The 27,548-nt window shown below is 48.4% G+C and overlaps 1 protein-coding gene across 1 annotated transcript in view; it reads left to right on the plus strand.

Annotated features, from left to right (window-relative positions):
• Positions 1–296: 296 nt before the first annotated feature.
• The window catches only part of ANTXR1 (ANTXR cell adhesion molecule 1), a gene marked incomplete at its 3' end in the record, with an annotated part of 67,429 nt that continues 40,177 nt past the window's right edge, over positions 297–27,548 (plus strand). The window contains exons 1-11 of the mRNA XM_042029580.1: positions 297–418; positions 1,079–1,150; positions 3,578–3,659; positions 4,390–4,423; positions 5,201–5,280; positions 6,950–7,018; positions 8,880–8,960; positions 14,161–14,221; positions 16,125–16,223; positions 22,542–22,611; positions 22,882–22,960. Of these exons, the coding sequence (XP_041885514.1) occupies positions 297–418; positions 1,079–1,150; positions 3,578–3,659; positions 4,390–4,423; positions 5,201–5,280; positions 6,950–7,018; positions 8,880–8,960; positions 14,161–14,221; positions 16,125–16,223; positions 22,542–22,611; positions 22,882–22,960 (849 nt within the window). The remainder of the gene's footprint in view (positions 419–1,078; positions 1,151–3,577; positions 3,660–4,389; positions 4,424–5,200; positions 5,281–6,949; positions 7,019–8,879; positions 8,961–14,160; positions 14,222–16,124; positions 16,224–22,541; positions 22,612–22,881; positions 22,961–27,548) is intronic.

Genomic DNA, 27,548 nt, shown 5'->3' on the forward strand with positions numbered 1-27,548 from the left:
TGTAATGGTTTGGAAGTGAGTGGGTGGAATTAATCTGAAACATTGTGCAGAGAGACAGCTCTTCTCTCACATCAGGTTTATTTGGTTAAGGCTGTGTTAAGGTCCAGCCTAGCTGCCATAAGCTACTGCCAAGGGTAGCCTCAAACATTTGCATGGAGTGGGAATTGTTCTTGCTTTTTAAAGTTAAGTGGGAAATGTCAATTACAGTTTGATCTCTCTTTAAAGGAAGAGTATGGGCAGTGAGTGTTGGACAAAATAGAAGCAAATGCCTCACTGAGCAATGTGTGACACAGCATATGGCTGGGGATACGTCAACTAATGTGTCCTGTAATCACTGTGTCCCTAGATCGGGAAGCGTCCTGCACCACTGGAATGAGATCTATCATTTTGTGGAACACTTGGCCCGCAAGTTCATAAGGTAAGGAGGGCTGCAGGTCCCTGGGTGGCATCTGAGGGGGTGCCTGGGGCTCTCAGTCTCAGCATATGCTGCTTCCCACTGGGGGCTGTGGTGGAGAAAGGGCTCTTGATGCTTTTCTCAGATCTCCCATTGACTGCTCTTCCCCAAGTTTCTGTTATGTGGGAAGTGGGGGGAGATAAGCCAATTCCGTTTATTCCTGCCTGCTTTCCACGGATCAAACCTTGTTTCTGTGAGGGAGGGATCCTCCTCTCTCCGAGCTGCTGCCCGAGGTACAGACGTTTGGGGCTGCAGGGAGAGCCTGTGGCTGCAGCTTTCAGGCTCTGCATGAGAATCCCTCGGGATAGGGGATGGAATGAGTTGTGACAAACATAACGAGCCTTCCCTCATCTCCGTGGGGACACCAGGGTGCCTTTAAGCCTTTCTGGCTTTAGCAGTCCCAAGGTTGTGATGCAAGTGTTCTTCACGTCTTTTACAAGGATTCCCCACGGTTTCCCTCGACTAAGAAGGCCCAGGGCAAAGTACATTTTCCTGGCCTGCTCGTGTCTTCCATCCTGTTGAGTTGTAACTGGGATGGCAGAGTGTCCTGTGTGGTTGTGTTACACACACAGCAAGCTCTGCTCTGCACCACCAAATTAATTCACTGTTTTTTCTCTCCTCCAGCCCTCAGCTGAGGATGTCCTTCATTGTTTTTTCAACTAGAGGGACAATTCTAATGAGGTTAACAGAAGACAGGTAAGAAGAGGTTTAAAGGTCAACAGCAGCTTTTGTGTCCTTGTAGTTTCCTTCACCTTCCTTTCCCAGTGATTTCCAGCCCACTGGGAATGGTGTTGTGGCACCTCTGTGCCTCTCCATTTAATTGGTAGAGTCACATGCCCATGCTCACACACTGGAATGCACTAAGGCCTCTCAGGGCAGAAGTTGCCTTCTTAATTTCAGCTTCTAAATGTCCTTCTGTCAGCTGTCAGGGTTTTAGCTCACACTGGTTTCGTTGAGGGAGTCTGCACTCCCCAGAGATTCAGGCTTTTGTCAGAGAATCAGAGACTCAGTGCTTGTGAAACATCTTCTGGGAGCTTCTTCTGCAAACAAATAGGTGAAGCTCCCTTCCCATTAAAGCAGGCTTGGAAGGCAGAGGTGACACCCACACTCCTGGGATAGAGGGGAACGTGATTTCCTTGAAGGGCTGAAGGTATGTCACAGACAAACAGCGTTTGGGATGGAGTGCAAGGGTGTGGATTTTTTGGCAATAATAGTTTGATTGCCTTGTTTGTGGAGCGTGTTCCTGCCACCCCCTTCTAGACCCCCAAGTTAATCCCAGTAAAATCTATGGGATGGATTTTTTTAGAATTTTATTCTGACTTCCAAGGAGAGCTGGATGAGGTCCTTAAATCGCTCTCGCTTCCTCTGTTAACTTCATTGCCACGTGGAGCAAAAATATATGTACCACATGTGTAGGGTGTATAAGTCAGCATGTGTTTTACATATTGGATGTCTGAAATCGCATACCAGAGCAGCTGCCATGGGGAGGAAGCTGGCAGCTGTCCTACACAGCACTGCACACACACCAGCCTTGAAAACGTACTTAAACCCAGCCAGCCTCAGCATCTCCTGCCACTTACTGCAGCAACAGGGATAAAGAGAATGGGCCATATTTATTTAACTGGGTGCCAGAGGAAAACCTGTTCCCTGCCTCTTGCTGTGTCCCACCCTATGAGCAAACCCCATCGCAGAGATCTCCTTTCTGCTTGGGCTCTGAACTGCGAGACTGAAATGCTTCCCATGTGGAAATGTATTCCATATTTACCCAGCTGTCCCAGAAATGTTGGCTGGGAGCAGGATATTGATATGGCATTAGTCTCAGAGCCAGCTGAGTGCAGAGCTGCTGGGTTTTACTGGGCACTGACAAACAAGGGGTGTGCTCTGATTTAGTTCACACTGGCCTCCCTCACCTGGGAAAGTGGAGCAGTGAGAGAACCTTCCCTGCCTTGTCTGTGTGGTGTTTCACATCTGAATGTGAGGGTTGAGGGTGCTGAGCATTCCTTTTGGGAATACTGTGGATGTAAGGGGACTGGACTGACAGATTTTAGAGACTTTTGCTGCATGTTTTAAAATTTCAGTGTTTACCTCTGAAAAATAGTTTTGATCACAGGAAATGCTCCATTTTATATCCAGCCTTGGTTTGGTATGTGCATGGGTGCCTGAGAGGAGGAACCTTGTAACAGTGTCTAACTAGTTTGGGATATCACAGGTACAAAATGGGTTCTTGAAAGTTTGGTAATTCACCTCTTGGTAAAAGCAGCCAGTCTTTGCTCCCCAGTCTTTGCTGTGCAGACTGAGCAATGTGAATGCCCTGCTGCATTCAGCCTCACAATGTGACCTCCGAGGATGGGATCGCACAAACTGGGCTTTCTGAAGGGGTTAAAAAATGTAGAGACAAAGCTGGCTTCTGGCATGCCTTTGTGGCCCTGCCTGCAGTGACTTCATCCCTTTCCCATGGAGATTGTGCCGTTTGCTCAGATACACCCCACACACTGCAGGGTTTTATCTTGCATTAAACACTCCTGGCCTGTGCTTGGCTTCCAGACTTTGGTGTCTGCCCCTCAGTGGAACAACAAATGACCATCCATCCCACAGAGCCCGCAGCTGAGCTGTCACTGTGCCTGGCACTCCTAAAAAGAATTAAAATACATACCCTGACTCACAAAAAGCCTTTGGGAGAGGCTTCAGTCTTCAAGTCAGTTTGACCAGGAACTGAAGATGCAGCATCCATATAAACTGGAGTTGCCAGGACGGTCTGAGAGGGACATTTCTTGTGGCTGTTTGGTTATGTTCGTATACTCAAGTCAGCAAACGTGAGGAAAGTGAGCCAGGTGCAAGTCAGCTGCTGAGGTTTGACCAGGGAATATTTATTTAGGAAGAAATGCATGAAATGTGTGGATATTGACCTCGGAGGTGGTGCTGTTGTGATGCCTTCCCCAGGCTGTGGGAACACTGGGAGCACAGCTACTCTGTTCCACATCCTTAGAGAGGGATCTAGCCCGTGTAAACACTGGGTTAACTCTTCCTCCCACCCCTCTGTGTCTGGCTCTGCCTTCACCTGGCTGTCAGGATATCCCAGTGGCTTTGCTCCTGGATCTAACAGAGTGCCTGCCTTCATTCCAGGGAGCAGATCCGCCAGGGCCTGGAGGAGCTGCAGAAGGTGCTGCCAGGAGGGGACACGTACATGCACGAAGGATTTGAGAGGGTAACTGGTGCAGGCTCAGTGCCTGAGCAGTGTCTGCTGCTCCTCAGGAGCTGTAGAACACGGGGGGCTGGTTAAAAACTCTCTGCTGGGTGGGAAGCTGTCAGTCCTACCTGGGCCTGCAGTCCTGTGACAGTGAGGTGAGGCCACAGCTCACACCTGGGGTGGCTAAATAAATGCAGATGTTATTGTCTGCTCTGACCTTCTCCTTCTGGGTGCATTTTTTACATGTTTTACAAGCTCATGAGTTTTTCTAAACCTGAGCTCCTGCACTCCCTTCCATCTCTGTCCTACGTGGGTTTTGGGGAGGATTTTGAACTGTCTGCCTATTGAAAGTGCTGCCCCATCATTGAGATGTGAACACACAGCAGACACTCAGCTGACAGAGCTGCTGGTTTATTTGCAGTTGGAGTAGTTGATCTGGAGGTGCTGGGGAATATTTAGCATTGGGCCCAGGATGTTTCTTGAGGATGGAAGTGGATGGGATTTCCAGAGAGAAGAATAGAGGGAGACAACACTGGGGTTGGTTTGACTGATAAGACCTTGCAGGAATGCAGTCAGAGCCTGGGCAGGAGCCCTGCTCTGTGAATCAGACATCTGAAAGCAGAGCTCGTGTGTAAACTGCCAGTGTGGCATCCTCACTGCTGCTCTCTCTTCCGTTCTGGTGCACGAGTAGATGTTCACAAGGTCTCATTATTGATTTATTGCTAATAATCTTCTGATTTAATTTCAGGCAAGTGAACAGATTTACTACGAAAACGTTCACGGTGAGAGACTTTCTCAATCCATTGAATGTTTTTTTTCTCTTTCTTTTTGACTGATAACTTTAACAGATTTGAAATGTAGCTTTGCTGTGGGAAGGCTGGGGGTGGCTTCTATTCTTGCAGGAATGTGGTGCTAGTCAGGGTAGTATTCCTGAGAGGGAAAAAGAACAAGTGGAGCTTTAAGGAGCTGGAATTGAAGTGTTTCAGGCCAAAAGTGAGAAGCCAGGCTGGCTGCAGGTGCTCACCCTCACCAAAACTGTCTGGTACCTTACTTTTGCTGGAGGGTAACCATTTCTTCTTCCTTCTGAAGCACAAGTACATGGAGAAGCTGTTAGGTAAAAGATTTTTTAACCAGCAATTATTAAAACCAGCAGTAAGTGCAGACAACTGGAAAAATGTTTGTCCTTTCCTTCCCTGTCATTGATGTGAAAACTTTCTGGTTAGGAAGGGAAGGCTGCAAAGTTTAATGATGTTCCTGAAATGTTACTAAGGAATCTTGACGATTTTAGGCCCTTTTCCCACCATCTCTGTCTAAATCCCCATTGAGCTTTTTATCACAAGCTGGAAAAACCCCTCTGGATTTCTTGAATTGACAGCATTCATAAAATCAGGAGCTAACCGGGAACAAATTGCATTGGGTTTTTGATGGCTGCAGTCTCATTTATTGGTCTGAAACACCACCAAGTTATGCCCTTTAAGTGTGCTACTGGCAGGGTGTGTTCGGAGGTGGTTTAACAAACACAACCCAAGCCAAGGGACTGAAGAGGTTTGTGTGTGCAGGTTACAGAACTGCCAGTGTCATCATTGCATTGACAGATGGAGAACTCCACGAAGATCTATTTTTCTACTCGGAGAGGGAGGTAAGTGACTTACACATTTGTAGTCAGGGAGACAGTGCAGTGTCTGGGCTTGCTGCTGTGAATGCAAAAGAAAACTCCACTTTGGTGCTCTGCAGACATGAATCTGAAGGATAACCATTGACAGCAGCAGCCTCTGACTCATCACAGCTGAACCAGTTTGCGGGAGAGGGGTTAAAACTTCCAGTTAAAAATAAACACCAGAAGAAGGAATTGTTCACAGCTGAAAAGTTTCAGTATTTACTGGATTGCTCTGGGAAATGCTGAATATTCTCACTTTCACTTTTTTTCTCCCACAAAAAGTAATGACTGCAGAAAGAGGATGGCTTCTGTCACATCAGAAGATCTTTCAGATCATCCAATCTGACGTTTCCACAAACACCTCCAAGATTCGAGCACATATTCTCAACATCCCCATTAAATTAGTGAGCTATGCAGAATGCCAGCTAAGCAGTGGCGTGAGCACTGCCAGCTTTGCTGCAGAACGCTCCTGTTGCTGTCCTCTGGACAGTCCTCCCTGAAGAGATGAGCAATTGGCACTTGTCAGTCAAACAAACCAGGATGACCTAAACTTGGAAGTTGGTATTTCTGCATGAATTTGCTATGGACAGAATTTTTCCTCTCAGTCTGTCCAAAGTGCAGCATTAAATCCAATAACAACAAAAAGAATGGGTTTGTAGAGTAAAACCAATATTGCTCCAGCAAACCTCCTGAATCTCCAGTTCCCCTCCTTATGGTTCGTCTCTTTTTATTTCTCCTCTGAAATAAAAAATCCACAAGAAAAACAAGTTTGTTTTTAGAGGTGAATGAACAAGTTGAAAGGTCAGAAGTGTTATATTTGTTTTGGTTTGGGGAGGAGCAGTTATGGGCTGGTAGAAGGGGATCCTGAACTCGGCACTCACACTGAGTTGCTGCAGTTGTTCAAGTTGAAGCTTCCCAGGGTAAAACTGGAATGGTGCTTTTCTGCTAAAAAAGCACTTTGCTGGTGAACAACCTGCATTGCTACAGTCTTCCCATACAATCTGACTTGCCACCATCTCTTCTGGGAAGGAGATTTTAGTCAGGTTGGGTGTTCTTGTTCCACTGAAATACAATTAAATGGCTGAATTCACACTTAGGCATTTGGAGCAGTTGCCTTTGGAATGGTAAATGCAACTTCAATGAAACAGCCTGGGAAAATCAAACCTGGGGATGCTCTCCCTTCATTTCAGGATGCTGTGTAAGCACTGGGAGTGATGCAGTTTTAGGGCAGGTGGAATGGGGTCTGTCTCTCACCTCTGGATATCACGAGGCCAGGCACACCTGTCTGAAACAGAAAACACAGAAGTGTTTCAGGTTACTGTTATACTGTGTGCCCTAAATGATGAAAAGAAAATTGATTTAGCCCGTCTGGCATCTTTTTTGGGAAGCTGGAGGAGCTAGAAATGTGAAGTAATTAGGTTAAAAAAATCCACCGAATACCTTGGGAGTTGCTTTACTAAACAACAGCAACTCTAGCAGCAGATAAAACCTGATTTTACAGAATCAGGGAGGAAAACTTTTCAAGTCCTCTTTTGATAAGCTCCCCCTCTGCTCATTTTACAGAGAAAGAGTAGATTTATGACTGAGAGCTTTCAGGAAGCTGCATCCCATCCCATTGGTAACCTTGTCCTGCCTCCTCTCCCCGTTCCAGGCGAATCGCTCGCGGGACCTGGGAGCCACCGTGTACTGTGTGGGTGTGAAAGACTTCAACGAGACCCAGGTGAGGGAGGCCTTGTGGTCCCTGAGTGCTCGGCAAAGCTGGGACAGGGGCACACACCCCTGAATCCCCTGCTCAAGGCTCTTCAAGGAGTTTTCATCTCCTTCATTCCCTGTCTGAAGTGACCTCCTGACGTGGCTGGGTCTGGGTCTTTGTTGGCTTTAGGTCCCTTTTTGTCTGAACCTCCAGATGTGCAGAGCTGCCCCTCTGCCTGCCCCAGCTACTCTTGCTAATGCTGGAGAACAGCAGGGGAAAAGACAGGAAGGACAGCAAATTGTCTGGCTTGAGCTGGAGGCAGGAAGACATTGTGGGGGTGTTTTTCCCCATAAAACTGAAGTATGGCCATATAACATTTCAGTTTCAGTGCAGCTTTTCTTTCAGAGGAAAACTGTGCCGTAAAAAGCAAACAGCTTCATTAGTGATGAGTATTTCACAGTGTTTTGTCTGACTTATAAATTTATCATATGAATGTTGGTATGTCCATGAAGTATATTTCACACGGTGACATTTCGCTAACATGAGTGAAGCACTTGCACAGCCCCATTGCACTGAAGAGGAGGCTGAAAGACTTTTCCCAGGTTTTCAGCTTTCAGAAAAGGAGTCAAACCACACTCAGTTTAGAAAAATCTCCCTTGAATCAAATGCAGAGACTGGTATAACCCAGAGTAAGTCATAGAAGAAGCAAAGAGAGAATAAAAATGGCACAGAGACCAGAACTAAAGCAGCAGACCTTGGGCAGCTGCTCCTTGAAGGCATTTAGATGGTGAAAAAAATTAATTGGCATTAGTTGGCTGTGCCTGAAGCCCCAGAATGGATGAGGAGGAGGAATGAAGTGAGGGAGCTGTAAACATCCAGCTTTTTACAGCAGCTTCTGCAGCTCACAGCCAGCAATGAGCTGCTTTCCTGCCCTTCCTGGAGCAGCAGGGGAAAGCTGCCCCAGGATGGCTCTGGATGCAGGGCAGGGGTTGGAGAGCTGGGAGTTGGAGTGACAGGAGCTGGACTGGGGCAGCCCGTGGGGTCTGGGGAGGAATGTGAGGCTGCTCTGCTGCCTCCAGCCTGCAGAGCTCCAGGAAGCTCCAGAGAGACCTGCTGGGCTGGGTGTACCTCTGCCAGGGGAGATTTCCTGGAACGAGCCTTGGCCTTGCAGCACTCAAACTGAGCCTGCTCTAGCAGATGCATGGCGAGCTCATTACTGCCGAGCTGGGCTTGTGTTTCTGCCTTAACCCTTGGCGTGCTCTTGGCAACTGAACCTGCAGGCAGCTCTTTGCAGGTGCTGTCCTGGCTCCCCTTAACTCACCACAACCTCAGGAAGGCCCCTCGTCCTCATCAGGGAGTTTTCTGAATGCTCCTCTGAGACCTTCCAACCTCCACTCACAAAACATCTCCTGTTACCTCCCTGCTTCCTTCTTTTTGGCTCTCTGATGGTTGAACGTGGGACCAGGAGACAAAGCTCTGTCCTGACAGGAAAGGTGAATCAGGCCTGTATCTCCATGTGAGATATAATTTCAAGGAATCGTGGAAGAATTAAGGTTGGAAAAGACCTCCATGATTATAGGGTCCAACCTTTTTTGGGTGCAACCTTTGCCATAGAGATCATTAGACCAGAGAAAGCCACGTTCTCTGTCTTGTCTCCAAGTCTTTTCTGAACCCTGATACAGAGCTTTATAAAGTCAATCAGGCTGACAAGATAAACTTTTTACTGCTTAATAAACCATAATACAGTGGCAATCCAGAGAGAGGAGTTGAGTATTTGAGGGTTTTATTTGCAAGTGAATTAATGTGGAGAAGTCTTAATTTGCTGCCTGCTGGCTGACTGATCTCGTTCTTTGCATTTCTGTCTTATTTCCTCTCCCCACTGCGTCAGCTGGCCCGGATTGCTGACAGCAGAGATCACGTCTTCCCAGTGAATGATGGGTTTGAAGCCCTGCAGGGGATCATAGACTCTGTGAGTATTTTCATTCGGGTGTTTGCACTTGTGCACGTTGGTGTTACCCTGCACAGCTCAAGGTTTGGTTTTCCCGTGTTCACAAGAACCTGCTGAAAAATCATGGAATCCTTTAGCCCAAAGGAAGCAGCCTTGGTTTGTACTAAAATGCTACTTCAAGGCTGAGTTTATCAGTAGGTCCCTAGGTTTCCCTATTCCCAGCTCCTGGAATTTCCTGCAGGGATTGGGTGCAGCGTAGAAGAGCTGGCCCACTTCAGTGGCTGGGCTGATTCGATTGCTTCCTGTGGCTACAAAGGATGGGAAATCCGTCTGGGGCCCCGCGTGTTCTCATTTTGGTGCAGGCTGCTTGGGGGATAAAACCCAGATGAAAGCTACAACGTGGAGCTGGGGAGGGGGGATTCACTGGGGAGCTCAGATTTCTCTGTTTACAGTGGTTACACACTATTTGGACAATGCAATTCCAAGCAAAACCATTCCCTCAGCACAGGCTCAATTTTCCCTGGTGCTCTTGCATGGACGTGGAATACAATCCCTGGCTTATTGGTTTTCCTGGCGCTGTCTGAGCGTGGATCTACTGCCTCAGCTCTCTTGGACCATCAGGTGTTGCATGTCATTTCAGAAAGCAACAAAACAACAAAAAAGCAATAGTTTGCTTCCCAGCCTTGCATTCCCTTTGCAGCTGTTTTTAATGAATTCCAGCAGCAGCTCTGACTCCCCTTCCAGTTGCACTGAACAGAGTGGGAAGACTTCAGCCTCCAGGCAGCCAGTCAAGAACTGCTCCAGCTGACTGGTGCAAGGTTTCCCAGCTTGGGAGGGAGGGTCACAGGGAAGTGCAATTGTACAGTGATGATCTGTGACCTGAGCACTTGCACTGGAGTGGAGTCATTGCCGTAGCCTGGGGAGAAGGGAAGTGGTTTTGTGAGTGAAAGGAATGACAAGGAGGACATTAATCACTCCAGAGAACAACAAACAATCTGTAGATTCCTGTTCTAGCTGGAAAATCAGGTCCCTCTTTCCTACTTTTCTCATGCTTGCCAAAAGCACCCCTGTGCTGGAGCAGACGAAGCCTCTGTGGTCACAGGGAGTGTTAATGGTGAAAGGGCCCTGGCATCTGGAGACTCTTTTCAGTTCCTGTGTAAGGGCTGGCACAGCAAGGATGCTCAGCCATGGGGAGAGGGGACTGATCAGGCTACAACTGCTGGCTGGTGTCACAGGGGAAGGAGAGATCCAGTGATGAGCCTGGGGAGATGAGTGCTTGAATTAATTCTGGAGATGTGAACACCTGGGTTGTTGTGGGTCTGCAGGGGTTTAGTGTGAGCTGCCCTGACTTTCCCCTCCTGCCCTGTCCTGAGTGGGTCTTTCTCAACCCTCTGAGTGTGCAGAGGTGGTGGACTTGGAAGTCCCTCTGGAATAGGGAAGAGGGTGGGAACTGGGAGTGGTGGAGCTCAGGGCTGGCCTCAGCTGGGCCCCTGGATCTGCTGAGCAAAGATATTCGGGGTGGTGGGGCTGGGAATGTTTCTGAGCACCTGCCCTTCCTTTCTGTGGCAGCCAGAGAGCTGGGAGTGAGCAGCTGCAGGGAGATCTGCTCCCAGGGCTCCAGGAGGGATTGTCTCCTCCAAGCACCACCAAGCCCTGGAGATGGTGCTGAATTGAGAGGAGACTCCAATCCCACACTGAGGTCATGCTCAAAAACCTGATTCCTAAACTGGGAGCTGAGGGTGTTCAGTGCACTGTGGGGTATGGTCCTTTCTCTCCCATGAGTTCCAATGTGACTTTTTTATTAAGCAAACCAATTTCTTTTTCTGCCTCATCGTGCAAAAGCCACTGCTAAAACTCCAGCTTCCCCCTGGTAATGACTGAGTGATTTGAGTTTGTCAGGAGGGAACAATGTGGAGCAGAAGCAGATTTGATTGATTGCTGCAGGCTGGGAAGTTAATGGAAGGGACTGAATTATTTTATTAAATTTTCCTTTGCTATGAAAAATTTCTGCTGATCAACCTGTCAATTTAAAGCAAATGAAGCAAGTCTTAGAAGAAAACCTGAAATTCAACTTTGTCTCCTGCCCAGTACAGCTTTAGTAGGAGAGCTGGAGGCGAGGAACATGAAGCAACATGAAAGTCAGGATGGGATCCTGTCATCACCTTGCTTTAAGCCTGTAACAGGAGCTGACTGAGGAGCAGTTCTTGGAACAGGAACACTCCCTGATCCTTGCCATGTGTTAAACCATGGCACCAGCCTGGAGCTTATCTCAGAGCTGTAATCGTGGGTCCCTTAGCAAGAGGTCTGAGAGCTGCAGGAAGCATTTGTGTTGGATAAGAAATGAAGTAGCATCAAGTAGCCTGTGGCACTGTCTTCCATCTGTATGAACTGCACAAATGGTCCATCCTTTCAAGTTTAATGTCTGTGTGCTCCTTTTGGATCCTCTTGCAGTGGTGTTCAGCTACTCTCAGCGTTTTTCAGGTCCTGCCTCAGCTCTTAGGATTGATGCAGCAGCTCAGAACTGATGTGGCAGTTCAAGGTGTCCCTTCACCCCAGAAAGTTTTAGCTTGGCAATACACTAAATACTTCTGTTATACCAGTGTTTCCTGGGGCAAACTGCAGTGCTGGAAATGTGCAGTGTGGGGACTTTGCAGAGCACTCGGTGTGAGCATGAGTGAGGCACTGTGAGGAATGTGGTGATGGCTTTGTGTGCCCATCCTGAGCTGTCTGTTCAAGCTTCACTGGCAGATGAGAAACTGCAGATTGCCTGGTGCAGGGAGAGGGGTGAGACCCCCTGAGTGGGGACAGGGATGAGAGAAAGTTAATTCCAAACACGTCCTGTAAGTGCAGATTCCATAATGGACACGGAACATGTGTATCAGCTGATAAGCCCCAGCCTCAGCTGCACAGTGTTTCTTGTTAATTTTAATGGTGTATGATCAACTTTCTACTTCTTTCTTCCCCCAAATGCATGTTTAAGAAGGACTTAAATGCATTTATTTTACTTAGCTCATGTAGATATTATTGGACAGGAAACACTTCCTAAATAAATGGCTGTTTTGTAATTGGCAACAGACTTTGGTGTTCAGTAATTGGACAGAGCTTGCTAACGAGCAGCGGGCACCAGGCTGCAGGTCATTCTCAATAACACTAATTAGGCAGTAACCTTCTATCACACTTCAGCATCCTGCTTGCTAATTAGAATTCCCAAATTTGGTGAAAAGAATGTATAAGGAATATGCAGCTGCTGTGGTGAAGGGATCTGGCTGTGTGCTCATCGTGAGCAGAATATATCAAGCGAAAGCTGCAGAATTTCACTCCCCTTCTTCCCTTTGTCCCCAGAAGGGCCCAGTGACCTGCTGGGCCTCTCCTGGCTCGTGGCCCTGAGTGCCTCCCCTGGCAGAAAGGTAAAAGAGTCAGGAGGTTGCACCACCACCCTTCCACGGGATTTGCTTCCCGGGGAAGCCAGACCTCAGGGATGAGCTGCACCTCCAGCCCACCAAGGCTGTGCATTCAGAAAAGGACAGATCTGATGAAATCCACAATGAAGACATTGAATGCTTTTTGAATGTGTTTTTTAATGAGGAAGAGACATAAAGGAATTTTTTTGTAATAGTTCTTCTGCCTTTTGCAATAATTCTGCCTGATGTTCACTTTAAGTTAGGGTGTGTGCTTGGAGCATTGGAAACTTAATCTAAATCAAAATAAATATTGCAATTGGCACTGTAAAAGTGTTTAAGGCCAGTTTTTTATAGTCATGTAAAGGGATTAGACTGGACTGGGAGATCTGCATCATCTAACTGAGACACCTGCTATTTCTCCATCTGAGCTGCCTTACAGCAGAATGTTTGCAAATATCTGAGTAGAAATTGTGAATCCCAAATTTAACCATGTGAGGTTTTACTTCGTTAAAAAAAGAAAAGTATTGATTGTATTTTACATTCTTTGTGGCTTTCCTTATTCTGCCTTTTAAATTCTTCTAGTCCTTCTCAGTTCTGTTCTCAACTGTTGACTTTCTCTTTTTTTCCACTTGACAGTTCCTGTAAAACCTTGTTCCTGCAAATCTTCTCTCTCCTCACCTGTCAGCCTCCCACCAGCTCAGACCGTCCGGCTTCCTTCAGCCCCTTGGTACTTTCAGCCCTGCCTCCTGAGTAACTCAAACTTCTGTTTAAATGTTTTAAAAAGCAAAGCCTGGCTCTCTGAGCAGCTTTGGCAATCAGATATTTGAGGCAGGGAGCTGTGACTGTGGAGAAAAAAAAATTACCTTTTTCTTACAGAATTTATTGTATTGGTTGCTCTTCCTTCCTTACAGATGTTTCAATTTAAAGTTGGGAAAATAGTTTTCATGTTGGATTTGAGTCATCAAATGATGCTTGGCTGACATTTACTTGCCTCTCGGAGCTGACCTGAATTTTGATCGGTGTTGCCTCGTGCAGGGGCTCTCGGAGCTGCTGTCCCGGGGTCACGGGCACTGGCACAGCTCTGGCTGCGCACTGAGGAGCTGGAGCTGCTGCGTGCAGAGAACAGCCTGAGGAGCTTCAGCGCCGCGGGGACAGAGCCCAGCCCTGCGAGCGCTCGGCAGAGCCTCAGGCCGAAGGGTTTGTGTGAATCCCTGCACACAAAGGGCTTAAAGCCGGGGACAGCCCTCCCAGGGACGCGCTGCCTCCTTTAAGCCCGGGTTAAATGGAGAATTGTCTGGTCTGAGTCACAGAGCAGCTCTGGGGATGCCCTCGGGGGAGCTCGCGTAAATCAGGTTAAAAACAGAAGTTGTAGCCCCTCGGGAGAGAGCTGAGAAGTGGCTCTGTAGGCATTTCTGGGCTGGTTTAGTGCAAAGCTAAACAGTTTAGCTGAAACTCGTGATGTTTTATTTGGAGTTTTGGGTCCAGAATAACTCTGGAGAGGGAGGTGTGGCTGCAAAGAGAGGGCAGCGCCGCTGCCTCCCCTGCGCTGCAGGGCTGCGGGCCAGGGGTGCAGAGCCCCTCTGTGCCCTGGGACGCGGCAGAGCCTGGCATCCCTCCCCTTCCAACCCAGCCGCAGCTCAGGGAGGGCAGGGACGCCCGGCTGGGTGGTTGGGAGTGGAAAGCTGAGAGCCGTAACTGTGCCACGAATGCAGAGTGCTCTGATGGGTTAAATGCTCCCAACAGTGCGCTCCCTCATCTCTCACGTCTCTGTTTCTGTGGAAACAAGGCTGAGGCACTTCACAACATTTTGTCTCTTTTAGATTTTGAAGAAGTCCTGTATAGAAATCCTGGCAGCAGAGCCTTCCAGTATCTGTGCAGGGGGTAAGTATGAACGAGGCCACGGTTCTTCATGTTGCCTAAAATACAATTTTCGGTTCATCTCTAATTGCTGGAGAGTGCAAAATTCGCTAATTACCTGGGGCTATATACTTCAACTTTTTTGGGGGGGGTGAATTTCTTTTTCACCTTAGGGTAGTGTGCACATGTCCCACTTCTGCCAAGCGATCAAATGGGATTTTCTTACAGAAAAGGCCTGAATTCTGAAGTTTTTCTTAAATATTCTTCTGCCAAACCAGTCTGTCTTACTCGGGCTGGGGCAGACACGAAGTAGATGCACTGCACTTAAAAGTAGATTTACATACTTATTCAAGTGATAAACAATGATGCTTATAGAATGTCATGGGCCAGAAGATGACTTATAATCATCATTTATAACCATCTCTAACACTTCCTAAATGCTTTGATCTTATCTCTGCCATTCATTGTGCCTTAATGGGAAGACAGGGATAGGAACAGCTGTGCCCAGCAGAGCAGCTGAGAGGAAATGCAGAGGGGTTTATCAAAACTGTTTGCATCAGAATTTGGCCAAGACTTCACAAGAGGAGCGATCCTTGGAAAATGCCAGGAGTTATTTGGATCCTCAGTTCAGGGCCTCGTCTCCAAGCTCGGGCAAATAGTCCCTTGCTCTTGGACTGCAGTAATTTAATCACTTAGAGCTTTGAGACCAGTGAGAAAGTGCCATTGGCTGTACGAATTATGTGCATTGGTGTCCTTAAAATCAATGTTTGCAGGTCCGGCTGTGACACCTCATGTTTTCATGTTTCTCTGCACATCCTTGAGCAATGGTGGCAGTTTTTTCTTTTCTTTTTGTTTGCAAGGAGCAAACCTGGGGGCTCCTGAGGCCACTCTTGCACTGCTGACGTGTCCAGGACACTGCAGGGATGAATTTCAGCCATGACATAGTTCTGAAATGGCAGGTTTTGGATGATTTGGCTGTGCAGGGGGCACTGGGCTGCTCAGTCCAGCCCCAAGCAGAGCCAGGCTCCCCGTGGTATCACTGATACTCTGTTCTTTGTTCTTGAGCTCGCATCCCCCAGAGCTTGAGAATTCTGTGATTTCTCTTGAATATTTACCAGAACAGAGCTCTTGTGCACTTCCCAAGTGCTCTCCCACAGCACTCAGTGGGCCTGGAGCAGCTTCCCTGGATGTGCTGGGATGATTTGCAACTTGGCTGTAAACGAGTGGGACCTGGAAGGGAGCCCAGATTCCAGAGCAAATCTGCTTTTCTTGACAAGTACAGTGTGCGGGTCCTCAAGGGAGATGAGAGAAGATGGGGACTGTAAAATGCAAAGGGGAAAGATCTGAACCTGCAAAAACGAGGTTCCCTGCTGCTCCTGGGGATTTAAAATCCGGGGTGGTGTCACTGAGATTGCTCCTGTGTTGTCTTGAACAATTTCACGTTCAAATCACATTCCCCAGCCAAACTCCAGTGGGGATGAGCTGAGTGCCTCTCCCAGAGAGTTACTGGAGTTGTGGGGGCTGCTTCCTTTGCAGTTACCTGGGAAAGGAACACCTAAACTTCTCTCAGTTATGTCACTAGATGATTTTTTTGCCTTTCCATGGAATGATACTTCTGCCTTTCTTCACCCAAAACTTTCTGCCATTTAAAATGGACACTTGGAGAGGGGAAAACTCAGTGTCCTTGAAGCTTCATGTTTCCACTGCAGGCCAGTCAAAGTGTGTCTGTGGTGAATTGTTTCCTGCTTCTAAAAACTCAAGTTGAAATTGGGTAGGGAGAGTGTGGAAGTTGCATTTTTAACAATTTTTAACCTAAATTGCTAAACTGCCAATTTTAGCAGTTGAAAACCTGTGAGATGTGCCTTGGCTAAGTGGCCATTCCTTGCCTGGCTCTGCATCAATAATAACCCAGTGCCTGTTTTTGCAGAGTCCTTCCAGGTTGTGGTGAGGGGAAATGGCTTTCGCCACGCCCGCAACGTTGACCGGGTTCTCTGCAGCTTCAGGATCAACGACACGGTCACCCTCAGTAAGCTCCTTGGATTTGCTTTGTTTTCTTTTCTGACTCTGCACTGGCAGGTATTTGGATCTTCAGACACGTTGGTTGTGAAAGCAATAATTACGGGATGAGGAGCTTTTAATTTGCAGCATGCAGAAGGGATTATTTTTTAAGAGGCAAATAGCTGGTGGCACTGTGTGCTGTGACTGACGGCCAGCGTGTGAGCGGAGGAGCTTAGGGGGATGAAAATGCAGAAGGCAAGAACCTTGCTGCAAAGAGCATCCCTCAGTGTCCTGCTGGGCTGTGAGCAGGGGGATCAGGGGTGTTTCTCCCCTCAGCTGTGTTTTGGGGTGCTCAGTGGGGCTGCTCGTGCAGCTCTACACTCCCTGCTGGTGGAGGCTGTGCTGCAGCAGCGGCTCAGGCACTGCTGTGCTGCTGGGGGAGCTTGGAAAGTTCCCTCTGCAGTTCCCCCGGCAGAAGAACTGAGGTAAGAGAAGCAAATGGTCCCCTGAGAGTCTGGTCTGTTTGTGACGTGCACTGGGAGCCACTGAGCTGGCAGGGCTGAGGACCCCACTGCTTTCCTCTGACCCTTATAGGAAACCACATAACTCACAGCTGACACCAGCAGTGACAGCAGAATTCATCCATCCTAACATGGGATTTGTTCAGAAAATGCCTGGTTGTTTTGGAGGCGGTCCTGACCCTGTTCAGTATAAAATAAATGCATTAATTAGCTCTAAAAAGTGGAAATCTAAAGGCTCAGTGTGTTCTGAACATCTGTGTGACTTGTTCTTTGGAGCAGGGGGGGTTTGCTGGGGCTGCTTGCCCCGTGTGGGATGTCACTGAGCCCTGGGGCAGGTGTGGGACAGTTGTGCTCTTGCAGTGCCTCCTCCAACAGGCAGGTTCTGGACTTGCCAACTCCTGAGTCACCGAGCAGAAAGTTTGGCTGGCCCTGGTTCGCATTTGCTTAATTCAGATGTGGTCAGTGCTGAGGATGTGGGGAGCAGAAGCTGGAGGGCTGTGGAGCAGGGCACTCATTCCTGGAAGGCTTTCAGGGAGCTGGGAATGCCACCCACCAGCTTCCCACTGCTCAGGGTCCTGTCTGTGGAGACACCAGCACAGGGAACCTGGGTGAGGCTGCCCTCATCCCAAACACTGTGACCTGCTGCTGAGGGGGGAGGAGGAGGAGGAATCCTTCCTCCCTCTGTGCTGGTCCAGCCCAGTCATCTTTTATGGTGTCTGTCATCACAGTCTCATCGTAGCTTTCAGGAAAGATCAGCTTATCTTAATGCAGCCCCTGGGCTTTCTGAATTTGAAGCTGCCTTCCTGTGTCCACAGAATGGCTGTGGAAAATGAGGATAAAGGGCAAATACATTTCCTGCCCTCTGACCTGGTATGTTCATGGTGTCCTGAATGGATGCAGAGGTGAAGAGTGAGCTCACTCCCCTGGCACTGCACCAAGCCCTCTCCGGCTGTTCTGCACAGCCTGGGGTTGTTTGAAGCTGTGACGTGGCAGGAAAAGGACACAAACCCAAATTCTGGGTTCAGCTCCTCCTGACTGAGGGAGCTCAGCAGTTCCCAAAGCCAGGTCTCTCCAGGTGGGAACTGGCACAGCTCTGTTGGGTTTGAGTTGCTCTGTGGGAGATCCCAGAGCTGCAGCCCCTGCCTGCTGCTCCCAACTCAAACAGCCCTGAGAGAACTGAACCAGGATTTTATGGAAACCTCATGGAGGTTGGATAGCTCAGCTGCCTTTGTTTGCCTGAAACCTCTCTGCCTCTGATTGTATCAGGGAGGGAGGTATTTTTAAAAGATAACACTAAGCCAACAGTTCCTGAAACCCTAAATTATCCCAGATGAGATGTAGCTGGGACGTGCTGAGGTTAAAGGCATGAGCTAATGGGGTTTTATTGGGATTATTGGCAGGGAAAAGTGGCAGGTGAAGAGAGCATCGACTCATAATGTTCATAGTTATGGGATAAAAAAAAAAAAAAAGGAACATCTGTAGAAACCATGAGGAATATTTGGCTGAGCAGAGCTGTAATGAGATGCATGTTCAGCAGCAGGGTGTTCCTGCCAGCAGCAGGACCTGGGAGAACTGGGTTCAGCCTGCACAGAGTTAAAAGTAATTATCCAGTGCAGTGACTTATGGCTGCTCTGTGGTGCTAAAATGTCTGTGTCTGCCCAGATTGTGCAGGAGCCAGCAAAGATAGCTCTGGGCAGAGAGGCTGAGCTCTGTCCTAAGCAATTCACAGCTGAATGGAGATGAAAGGTTGGTGAAGGAGCAGGCACCACAGCAGAGCTGGGGCTGGATCTGCTGCACTCAGTGAATGCTCTGGATGCTTGGCCAAACCCCCTCCTTTGCACAAACTGGCCTGGATTTTTTATTCAAAGACACTGGGAGCAGGACAGTGCCAGGTATCAGCAGAGAGTGGGATGATGGGGACTGGATCCCCAGACTGCCCAACAAATATCTCCTAAAAATTGTCTTCTGTTTTTAAAGCCTAGCAGATTGCTCCATTTCCCCATCTCTCATTTCTCCCGGCAGCACAGCACTTTCCTTGTGATATCCTCTTCACTTTCTTGCAGCTTTGTCACTCGTAGCACAGGAATGTTTTGCTTTGCAGTTCCACTCTCTAACCCCTGATTTCCCTGCCTGATCCTGTCACTGCAACCCACCTCTGAATCTTTTTATTTTCTAACAGCAGCTTTTCTCCTCCCACTCTGCTATTAGAGAATGTCCCTCTCTGTACCAACTCCCTCAGGTGTCCTGGGGGGTGTGACCTTTGTGAGGGACACAATCCGTGCCTCCAATCTTTCCGAGGTGAGAACATGCACCAAGGGGAGCTTGGCCTCTGCTTTTGAAGGGTGGCTGAAGTCACTGCTTGTCAAAGAACACGAAGAAGGAAGAAATGGTTGTGCTTCCCTCAAATGCTGCCCCGGCCTCCAACAAATTGCAGTGTCAGAACTTTTAACCCAGACTCCTGTGCCTTTGCCTCCAGCAGCGTTCCCTGCAGTGGGGATTTGTGCTGAGGGAGGAGCAGCCCCCATGTGCAGGGTGGGAGCTCTGCCGGGCTCCCCCAGTGCTCTGTGTGGCACCAGTGAAGAGCTGATGGGGACAGCCCTGGGGCTGGGGCCGTGCTGGCCCAGGGCTCCTGCCCAAGGGACCCTGTGATGGTGCAGGACGTGAGCAGATCAACACTGGGGTGCTCTGCCAGCTTCCCTTGTAGCCCCCTTGAACAGTTTGCTCAGCCCATGAACCCCTCAGAGCAAATCCCTGCCCTCCATCCAGAGGCTGCTGGGAATGTGATATCACCGCTCCGTGCTTATCTGTTCCCTATCCCCTCACCCTGCTCTGGAAGGCTTTGGCGCTCAGGGCTCGTGAGTCCCTGCACAAAGCAGAGCAATTACAGCTGATCTCAATGTGGTTTTCATTACAGCATTAACAAAACATTTTTTATTTATGGGTCTTTCTTGTAGGCAGTTTTTGTAGCTCAGAGAGAGTTCCAGTGTCTTCCTGCATTCCCGTCTCCCACAAAGTGGGTTTGAAACACAAACTTTGCTTGCAGAGTTGTCACAAGAGTGGCATGAGAGGGGGAGTCAGACAGGGGGAACAGAGACCCAGCTTTGGTAGGTGGGGCAGAGAACTGGGAGGTGTTTTGGCTCATCTGAGGTGACAAAGGGACAATGGAAGTGCTCAGGATGACTGGAAGCTGCCATCTCAGGTGGGATGAGGTGCAGAGCCCTCTTAGAGCAGCAGCCTCCACACCAGCCAGGCTGGACTGGAGTCTCCCCTCCTGCAGGAACAGCAGACCAGGGCAAAGCATCTCTGAGATGTACTTCAGCTGAATGCAAATCATAAGTACAGGGAGAGCAGAAGGAAACTGTTAGTGTGTGATATATGGGAAGTTTGGCAAACAGCTTTTGCAGCCTTGTCTGGACCAAAGCACTGCTGACCCTGCGAGTCCTGCAATCAGCACTGCAGTGGCAGTTTGGAATGTTGGGCTCTCCTAAACCCTCCTGTAATGGATCCTTGCAGTCCGATTTCAGTGCACCAGTGGGATGAGCAATGGGATGAACCATTAACCAGAGGGAAGGCTGTTAATTCTGGCATGGTTATATGGCTACAAGAAAGTGCTGCTATCTGTCACCTTCCTTGGGTTCTTGTAATCTCTCTTTTTTTTTAAGTTTGCTCTTTTGTGTTAAAGCATCCTGCATATATTGAAGCTTTTATTATTATGGTTGGGAAATATTCCAAGTCCTGACTTGCCAGAAGGTTACACCCTGCTAATGGCATAAGAAATTATTCACTGTTGCTGGGAATAATAGATTTTCCAGGCTCCATTTAGCTGTTCAGGTGTAGGAACTCTGGGTATAGAATGGCAGGAGTCTGAGCAGTATCAGGTACCTGGTTGAAATGGCATCCAGATGTGTTTTTGTGGGAGGTTTGACCCTCATCCCTTCCTGCTCTGAACGGCTCAGGCCTCAGGACTGGCCAGTTTGGGTTGTCTGGGGGGTTTATACAGCATGACCTTATTTTGCTTGAAGGAGGGATGCACAAGTAGGAGGAAGTTGTGCCCGTTACTGTGGTGGAATGCCAACTCAGAAGTGAGGCATTGAGCTGTTTCCTGGAGGTGCCCAAGCCCTGCCCATGGTCGGTGCCTGGGAGGGGATCAAGGGCATCCCTTCTGTAAAACTGTCCAAGGAGGCAAAGTGATTCCCGCCCCATTCCCTGGCCAGCCCCGAGCAGGGACTGAAATGACGTCCAGGGCAGCAAACTCAGCAGTAAGCCGAGCACTCCACCCTCCCTCCCCAGCCCTTCCACCACCGCTGTCAGCGGTCCAAACCACAGATCCCAGGCTCTGGCAGCTCTGGAGCTGGGGAGCGTTCAGCGCACCTCCCGCAGCACTGGGACACAGCAGCTCTGTCCTGCAGCAGCTCCATCCCCAGCTCCATCCCCAGCTCTGGTGCGAGAGCAGATGAGAAGTGTTGTTCTGTTTGCTTTCCCTGTGTCAGTTTTCCAGGAAGGAGTCAGATGGGCCAGAGTTATGCAAACCAAATGGATCCTCTTTTGTTTAGAGCAGAGGGAAACAGTCACTCATTTTTGCGGTGAAACACAAACATTCTCCAAACAAACTAATCTCTGCCTGCAGCCAGCCTGGCCAGCCAGGAGCTCCCCCGGGGCACTCCGGGCTGATAAACTTTCTAGAGAGGCATGGACTGATGGGAGTTGGGAGTGGGAAGGGACAGAAAGAGAAACAAAAACCTAATGAGAACTAAGGGAAAGGCCCTGCAAGATTAAGCAGCTTTTGTTTCAGTGAATGCTGGCACGGAGAAGCCTTTGGCCTTGGCTGCCAGAGCTAGCAAAGGAGAAAACAAGACACTGATCTTCATTTTCTTGGCATGTGTGCGCTGAGACAATGTCATAAATTCGTGGGAGTTAATGATACAGTCATAAATCAGGGTGAGAACAGCACTGTGGGACCAGATGTGCCACCACTGCACATCTGCCTTGTGCAGAGTGGGAAATGCTCCTTGGTTTGGTAGCTCCATTGCAAAACTGAGGGCCTGGATGTGCTGCAAGGAGAACTTCAGGGAAGGTTACAACTTTTCATTGCCATTTCTTTTTTTCTTTTTTTTTTCCCCCTTTTTTTAATGGAGTGTAAAAAATAAACAGTTCCTAGCCTGTATGAGGAAATATCCTTTTATATTGCTTCCAAAGCAAAGAAATACACTGGTATGAGACAGGGGCTCTAATGTGTGACAGGAATTACCAGAGCAATACTACTGCTTTCTAAAACTTTGTACCCAGCAGAAACCTCTTCTAGGAATGTCTGGGAAGGGATGCTTGGCTTTGTGAGTCCTGCTCCTGCATGATGGGATAGATTCTTGTAGTCAGTACCTCTTTATGACTCATAAATGCAGCAAAATGAGCTGTGAGACCCTGCTCGCGAGAGCTGAGAACAGAGCAGGATCAGGAGTGCTCTGCTGCTGGTGCCCTGAGCATCATTTCCCACCACCCATGTGAGCAAACTCATCTCAGTGGCCCAGGGGAGATGTTTCTGCCTTGAAATGCAAAATTTTCCATAATGTACCGTTTCTTTACTTGGGTATCTCCACTTTTATATAACCTGTTGCAGCTCCAGCTGGGCTCCTGCACAGAGTGATCCTGTACTCTGTCCTCCCAAAAAGCTCCACACCTTCAGCTGTGCTGTGGCTCAGACATGTGAGGCAGCTCTTTATCCCCCATCTTGTTTATGTATCAAGAGTGAGGAAAACCAATTATTTAAACTTGCTCTCTAAGGCCTGTAGTACTGATTTGGCAGTAATCCCACTCTTTCTCTTTTCCAGATGAGAAGCCTTTTGTGGTGGAGGACACCTACCTGCTGTGCCCAGCTCCTGTGCTGAGAGAAGTTGGCATGTACGTTTTTCCTACCCCAATATTCACTCTGCCTGTGGGGAGATGGGTCTGGGTCACCTCCCTGTGCTCTGCTGCTCCTGTTGGGGTCCCAGGCTGACATTCCCTCATGATCACTGGCAGTTGTGCACTGGAGCACAGGGGCCAGGGCACCACCAGTGGGAATTATCTGCACAAGAGGCTTTTCTGAGCACCAGCAGCCCAGGGCCCGGGATGGTATCAGACTGAGGGCTGTGGATGAGCTGCCCTGACTTGTTTCTTGGATTTTTTCAGGGAAGCAGCTCTTCAAGTCAGTATGAACGATGGTCTGAGCTTCATCTCCAGCTCTGTCATCATCTCCAGCACGCACTGTGTAAGTTTTGACTCCTAAAATGCTTCTGTGGGGTGGTGGGACTCAGCAGCAGGTGTGTGTTATGTCGGTAGTAGGGCTGCCAGGTTGGGTAAGCCTGGTGTGAAGGATGTGTTCCCCCCTCTAAGGTGAGTTTGAAGGTGTGACAATGTGACATTTAGTGTGTCTTGTGTGCCACGATGTGGCCAAGCTCTTCAGCCTTCAGTAAACGCCTCAGGCTGTGTCTGTGGTGGGACAGGGACCAGATCTGCGCTGGCTGTGCCCTGGAGGTGTCTGTGCCTGCCTGGCACAGGGAACAAGGAGCAGCTCTGCTGCCTTCCTTACCTGGCCTGATCCCTCTGCATGGAAACCAGCAGGGAGCCAAAAATGTGCTGGGTTCTCCCCTGGAGTGGGTGGTTTGTGGCTGCAGCCGCTGTTGTCAGCGGGGAATTGCTGCACCCAGGCTCTGCTGGAACCGGGATGATGAAATTTGTAACTCCCAGTAATGCTGAAGATGCTGCTTCTGCTGAGTCCTGGCTGTTGGGAACAGGGCATGAAATGAGTCATGCTGCAGGGGGTAGTGAAGGAATTCATTTGGAATTCCAAGCAATCCTTCATACTTCAGTGTGTTTGGCTTTACTCATCTGTGGGCAGACCTGTCACTGTACAGGCCATGGGTGAGGCCCTGCTTTAATTTTCCTGTGAACTGACCTAAAGCAATTTTTGGGAAGCCAGAGCAGTGTTGCCAGAAAGACTTAAAAATGTGTCCCCAGCCTGCTTTTGTCCCTGTGCAGCAAAGGCCACTGGGTTTCTGTGCAGAATAAGGGAGAGGCCAAGATGTACAACATCAGTTACCAGAAGGGTTCTGTGGCCCACAAAGGCTGAGGCACCAGCTGAGAAAAGGCTTTTGTGTCACTTGAACTCGATCCTTGTTCAACAAGGACAAGATTGTATGGAGAGAGTTTTCAGAGCTTACATGAGAGGTTGTATTCCAAAACTGACAAAGGTTTCCTTATGCCTTAAAAGAAGGGAATTTATTTTATTAGTCAAGTTTCAGTTCTAGTTCATTGATCACTGGCAAAAATGTATTTGCCTGTTGTCAGCACATAGGGGTTTGCTGTGTTTTACTCATGTGAGGCAGGACCTGGGAAACAATTCTTAGAGAAAAATTATTCCTTCCTCATATGCTTTCTCCCAGGGATAGAATTATTATTTGTGGGTTATAGGAGATGAAATACCTGTTGGTCTTCTGTTGTTTAATAGCTGTAAGGACGCTTTTGAAAATGCCTGTGCTCCATGGCACTGCCTGTAACTCCAATGCCTCCAGACTGGGAACCTGGATTTGCAGTGCAGCTGAGCAGCCAGAACTCAAACCTAGATCCTGCATCTAAAGCTGGATGCAGAGACATTCAGTGGCTGCTTTGCAAATTGTATCTCAGGCTTCACTAATCGAGGAGACTCCTCCTGGGCAAACACACATTTTGTCTTTGTAGCAGTGTTTTATGTTTTCAAATCCTTTTTAAAGGTAAAACTGTTTACTGAGACTACAATGCTCTCTTTAGTTAAGGTTACAAGGGCTGCAGTCCTGGAAATACCCCTGTTCAAAATGTGCACCAAATTGTTTAACTGACTTCAGATCAGGGAATTGGGTCTGTTGGACCATCTGCAGCTCGGGTGGGAGAGTGAGAGCTGGGAAATGAAATGATGGTAACACACAGGGAAACAGCAAAGGTTATCTTCCGTGTGTGCAAACCAGCAATCAGCACTTTGGGCTCCCCTCTGTGCTGTGTTTCTGGAATGGTCAGGTTTGGAGAGAGGTCTGGAATGCCCTCTCCAAAATCTTCCCCTATGGCAGCAGTGCCACGCTCACCTTGGTGCCAATGCCCTGAACCCCAACCCCATCTGCTCCCCAGGAATGGGTGTTCAGTGGGAGAAGGAATAAAGCCAGCAGCTCCATGGTCTGAAAAGCTCTGCCATTCATATTCTGATGTAGCTCCACAACAAAGCCTTCCTATGCAACGTGTAAATAATCTGTACAAATCCCATTTTCCCTGTAAGTAGTAGCTGTCATTTTCTATCAACTGTCCATTTTCAAGGACTCTCTGGAGTTAATCCAGGGAAGCAAAAATTCAATTAAGAGCATAGCTGAAGAAGACAGCTCCTTTCCTGGCAAGAAAAGACCAAAAATGAACAGTCAGAAAAGTCAGTTGGTCTTTGACTCCCTGTTGGAAGAATTAGCAAGTGGTGCTGGTGGAGTTGGGGAGCTCTTAGAAAAGGAATTACTCCTGTTGTGCTGTGTGAGGAGTTTGGAGAACTGGAAGAGAGAGAAATTGTTAAATGCTGTGTTGTGAATGTGCAGGTGTGCCCAGGCACTGCACACCAGGCAAGGTCAGGAAAGGGAATGTACAAGAGAGGAAAGAGTTGCCAAGGCCATGTTTGGGGGCAGGAAGTCAGGGCCAAGTTCTGCAGTGCAGAAAGAGCATCTCGGAGGAAAGCCAGGATGGGAATTGAAATAAGCCTTTGTTCATTTTCTAAAATGCTCCCAGAAGAGGAAAAACCACTCACGACCTCTTGCACTGGTATCTCTCAGACCCAAAACTGGAAGGGAGGTGAAAACTGCCGGGACAGCATAACCCAGCTCTTCCTGGGCAGCTCTTGGCTGGGAGCAGGGAATGTCAGCAGGTCAATAAATGGCTTGGGATGTTGGCTGAGGTGTCAGGCGGGGGGCAGAGTCACAATTTGTGATAGAAACAGCCCCTCTGGTCTGACAGTTCCAGCTGAAAGGGTGTAGGAGCCATCAGAGTCAGCTAAAACTTCGATCTCTTAACCTGGAGAGGTTTTGCAGCTGCCAAAAGGAGGGTGGGGACTGGCACAGCCTCACTACAGCTGGGTGTCCCAGCTTTCTCCCGGGGGCAGTTTGAAAGGCTGAAGGAATTTGCGCCCTTGTGTTAATCAATAGTGGATGGATTTAACCTTTAAATTAGAAAATCAAGCAAGAACTGCAGCCTGGTAGTAAAAACCAATGACCTTTCCCTGCAGGCTTGTTTTTGTTGGGTTTGTTGTTTTTTGCTTTTAATTCAAAGGAATTGTAATTGGGTGTCAGTGCAATGTAATTCAGCGTGGAGGTTTTCAAGCTGACTTTGTTCTGGGGGGCACAATTAGGGCTGTGCCAGTGATCAGTGCCCCTGGGTCTGCAGGCATCCAAAGGCCCTCCCTGGGGTGTCAGTAGAGGCTTTTTGAAGCTGCAGAGTCCATTTGATGAGATTTTCCTGGGCCCTTGACCTGGGTGTTTGTTATTAACTGAGGCATTGCTCGCTGGGAGCTCCAGGGCATGAGATTTTGGGTTTGCCTCTACAAGAAATTGCTCTTAAATGCTACAAGTACTGTAGGCAGGGAACGTTTTTGCTGCCACAGGTCACCCAAAGAGTTAAACGTGCAGAGATTATTTCACTCCAGTATTGCTCCATGGGCTGGTTTGTAACACCCCGAAGTGTGGTTGTCATGTTGCAAAACCCATGTCCCTATGGGTTGGGAAGAAGAGACCAATAAATTGGAGGTGGGGGCAGGACAGGATGGAAGTTTTGAAAAGCTTTAATTTGAAAACATCAGAATAGTTTGTGGCTGTGCAGCCTGTGCTCCTGTGACAGTGCTGAGGTTAAAGAGGAAATGCAGTCCAGGATCTCTGCACACATGTGCACCTCCAAGGGTGAAACCCCACTTAATAATGAGGTTGAAACAGAGCATGCTGAAATGAAATGTTTAATTTTATTGAAATGTTTTTCTGTTGAAAATGTGATTTCAATTTAAACTGAGTTTCAGAAGGAAACTTATCCCAAAGCTATCGTGTGTGTCCAGGTCATGCTGGCAGGTTCTTACCCCATCAGAGTCGTGGGGAGCTGCCTGTGAGGAGCCTCCCTTGCTCAGCCCGGGGGGCTGACGGAAAAGTTCCGTGATTTTCATAAGGATAAACACAGCAATCGAGGGTTGGAGAATTTTCCCTGACCAAAGATTTTCCCTTGTAACAGAGGGCACAATGATCACTCCTCCTTCCCACCGTGTGTTTGCCTGCTCTGTTTGGAGGGTGAGCTCCTCAAGACAAAGGCGTCTCTCTCTCGGGGTTTGTCCAGCCTGTGGGGAAGGGAGGCTGCTCTGGTGTTTGCACTGGCTTGTAAAGCAAATAATGGGATGCTGGAAAAGTGTTTGCAGCTCTCATCTCCTTTCAGCTCTGGAAGGAGAGGAGGGAAACAGATCATTGCCAGAGGGGCATTTTCTGTCACAGCTCAGAAAACAGGGGAAAGGAGCTGAGAACACCTTTGCTGGGTGACCTCAAGCAGGTGCTTTGTGCTCACATCCCTTGCTGAGCTTGGCTCCTGCTCAAGCAGCTCCACAGACACGGACCAGAGGCTGACCCTGCAGAGCAGTGAGTTTTCATTTCCTTTTAGAAATTAGGCCACATTGTTTCTGTTATATTAAAAAAATTCCTGTATGTGATAAATGGTAGACATTGGTTTCTGTTGCTGTGTGCAGCAAAGGCCAGCACAGTAAAGCGAGAAACTAGGAAATAAAATCTTAAAAATAAGATTAAAAAAACAAACCCAAATGCAACCAAAAA

The sequence above is a fragment of the Corvus kubaryi genome, unplaced genomic scaffold (genome assembly GCF_017639235.1).
Source record: "Corvus kubaryi isolate FWS band 111438036 unplaced genomic scaffold, C.kubaryi_AGA036_p1.0 37326, whole genome shotgun sequence".
In the NCBI taxonomy this organism is placed as follows: domain Eukaryota; kingdom Metazoa; phylum Chordata; class Aves; order Passeriformes; family Corvidae; genus Corvus; species Corvus kubaryi.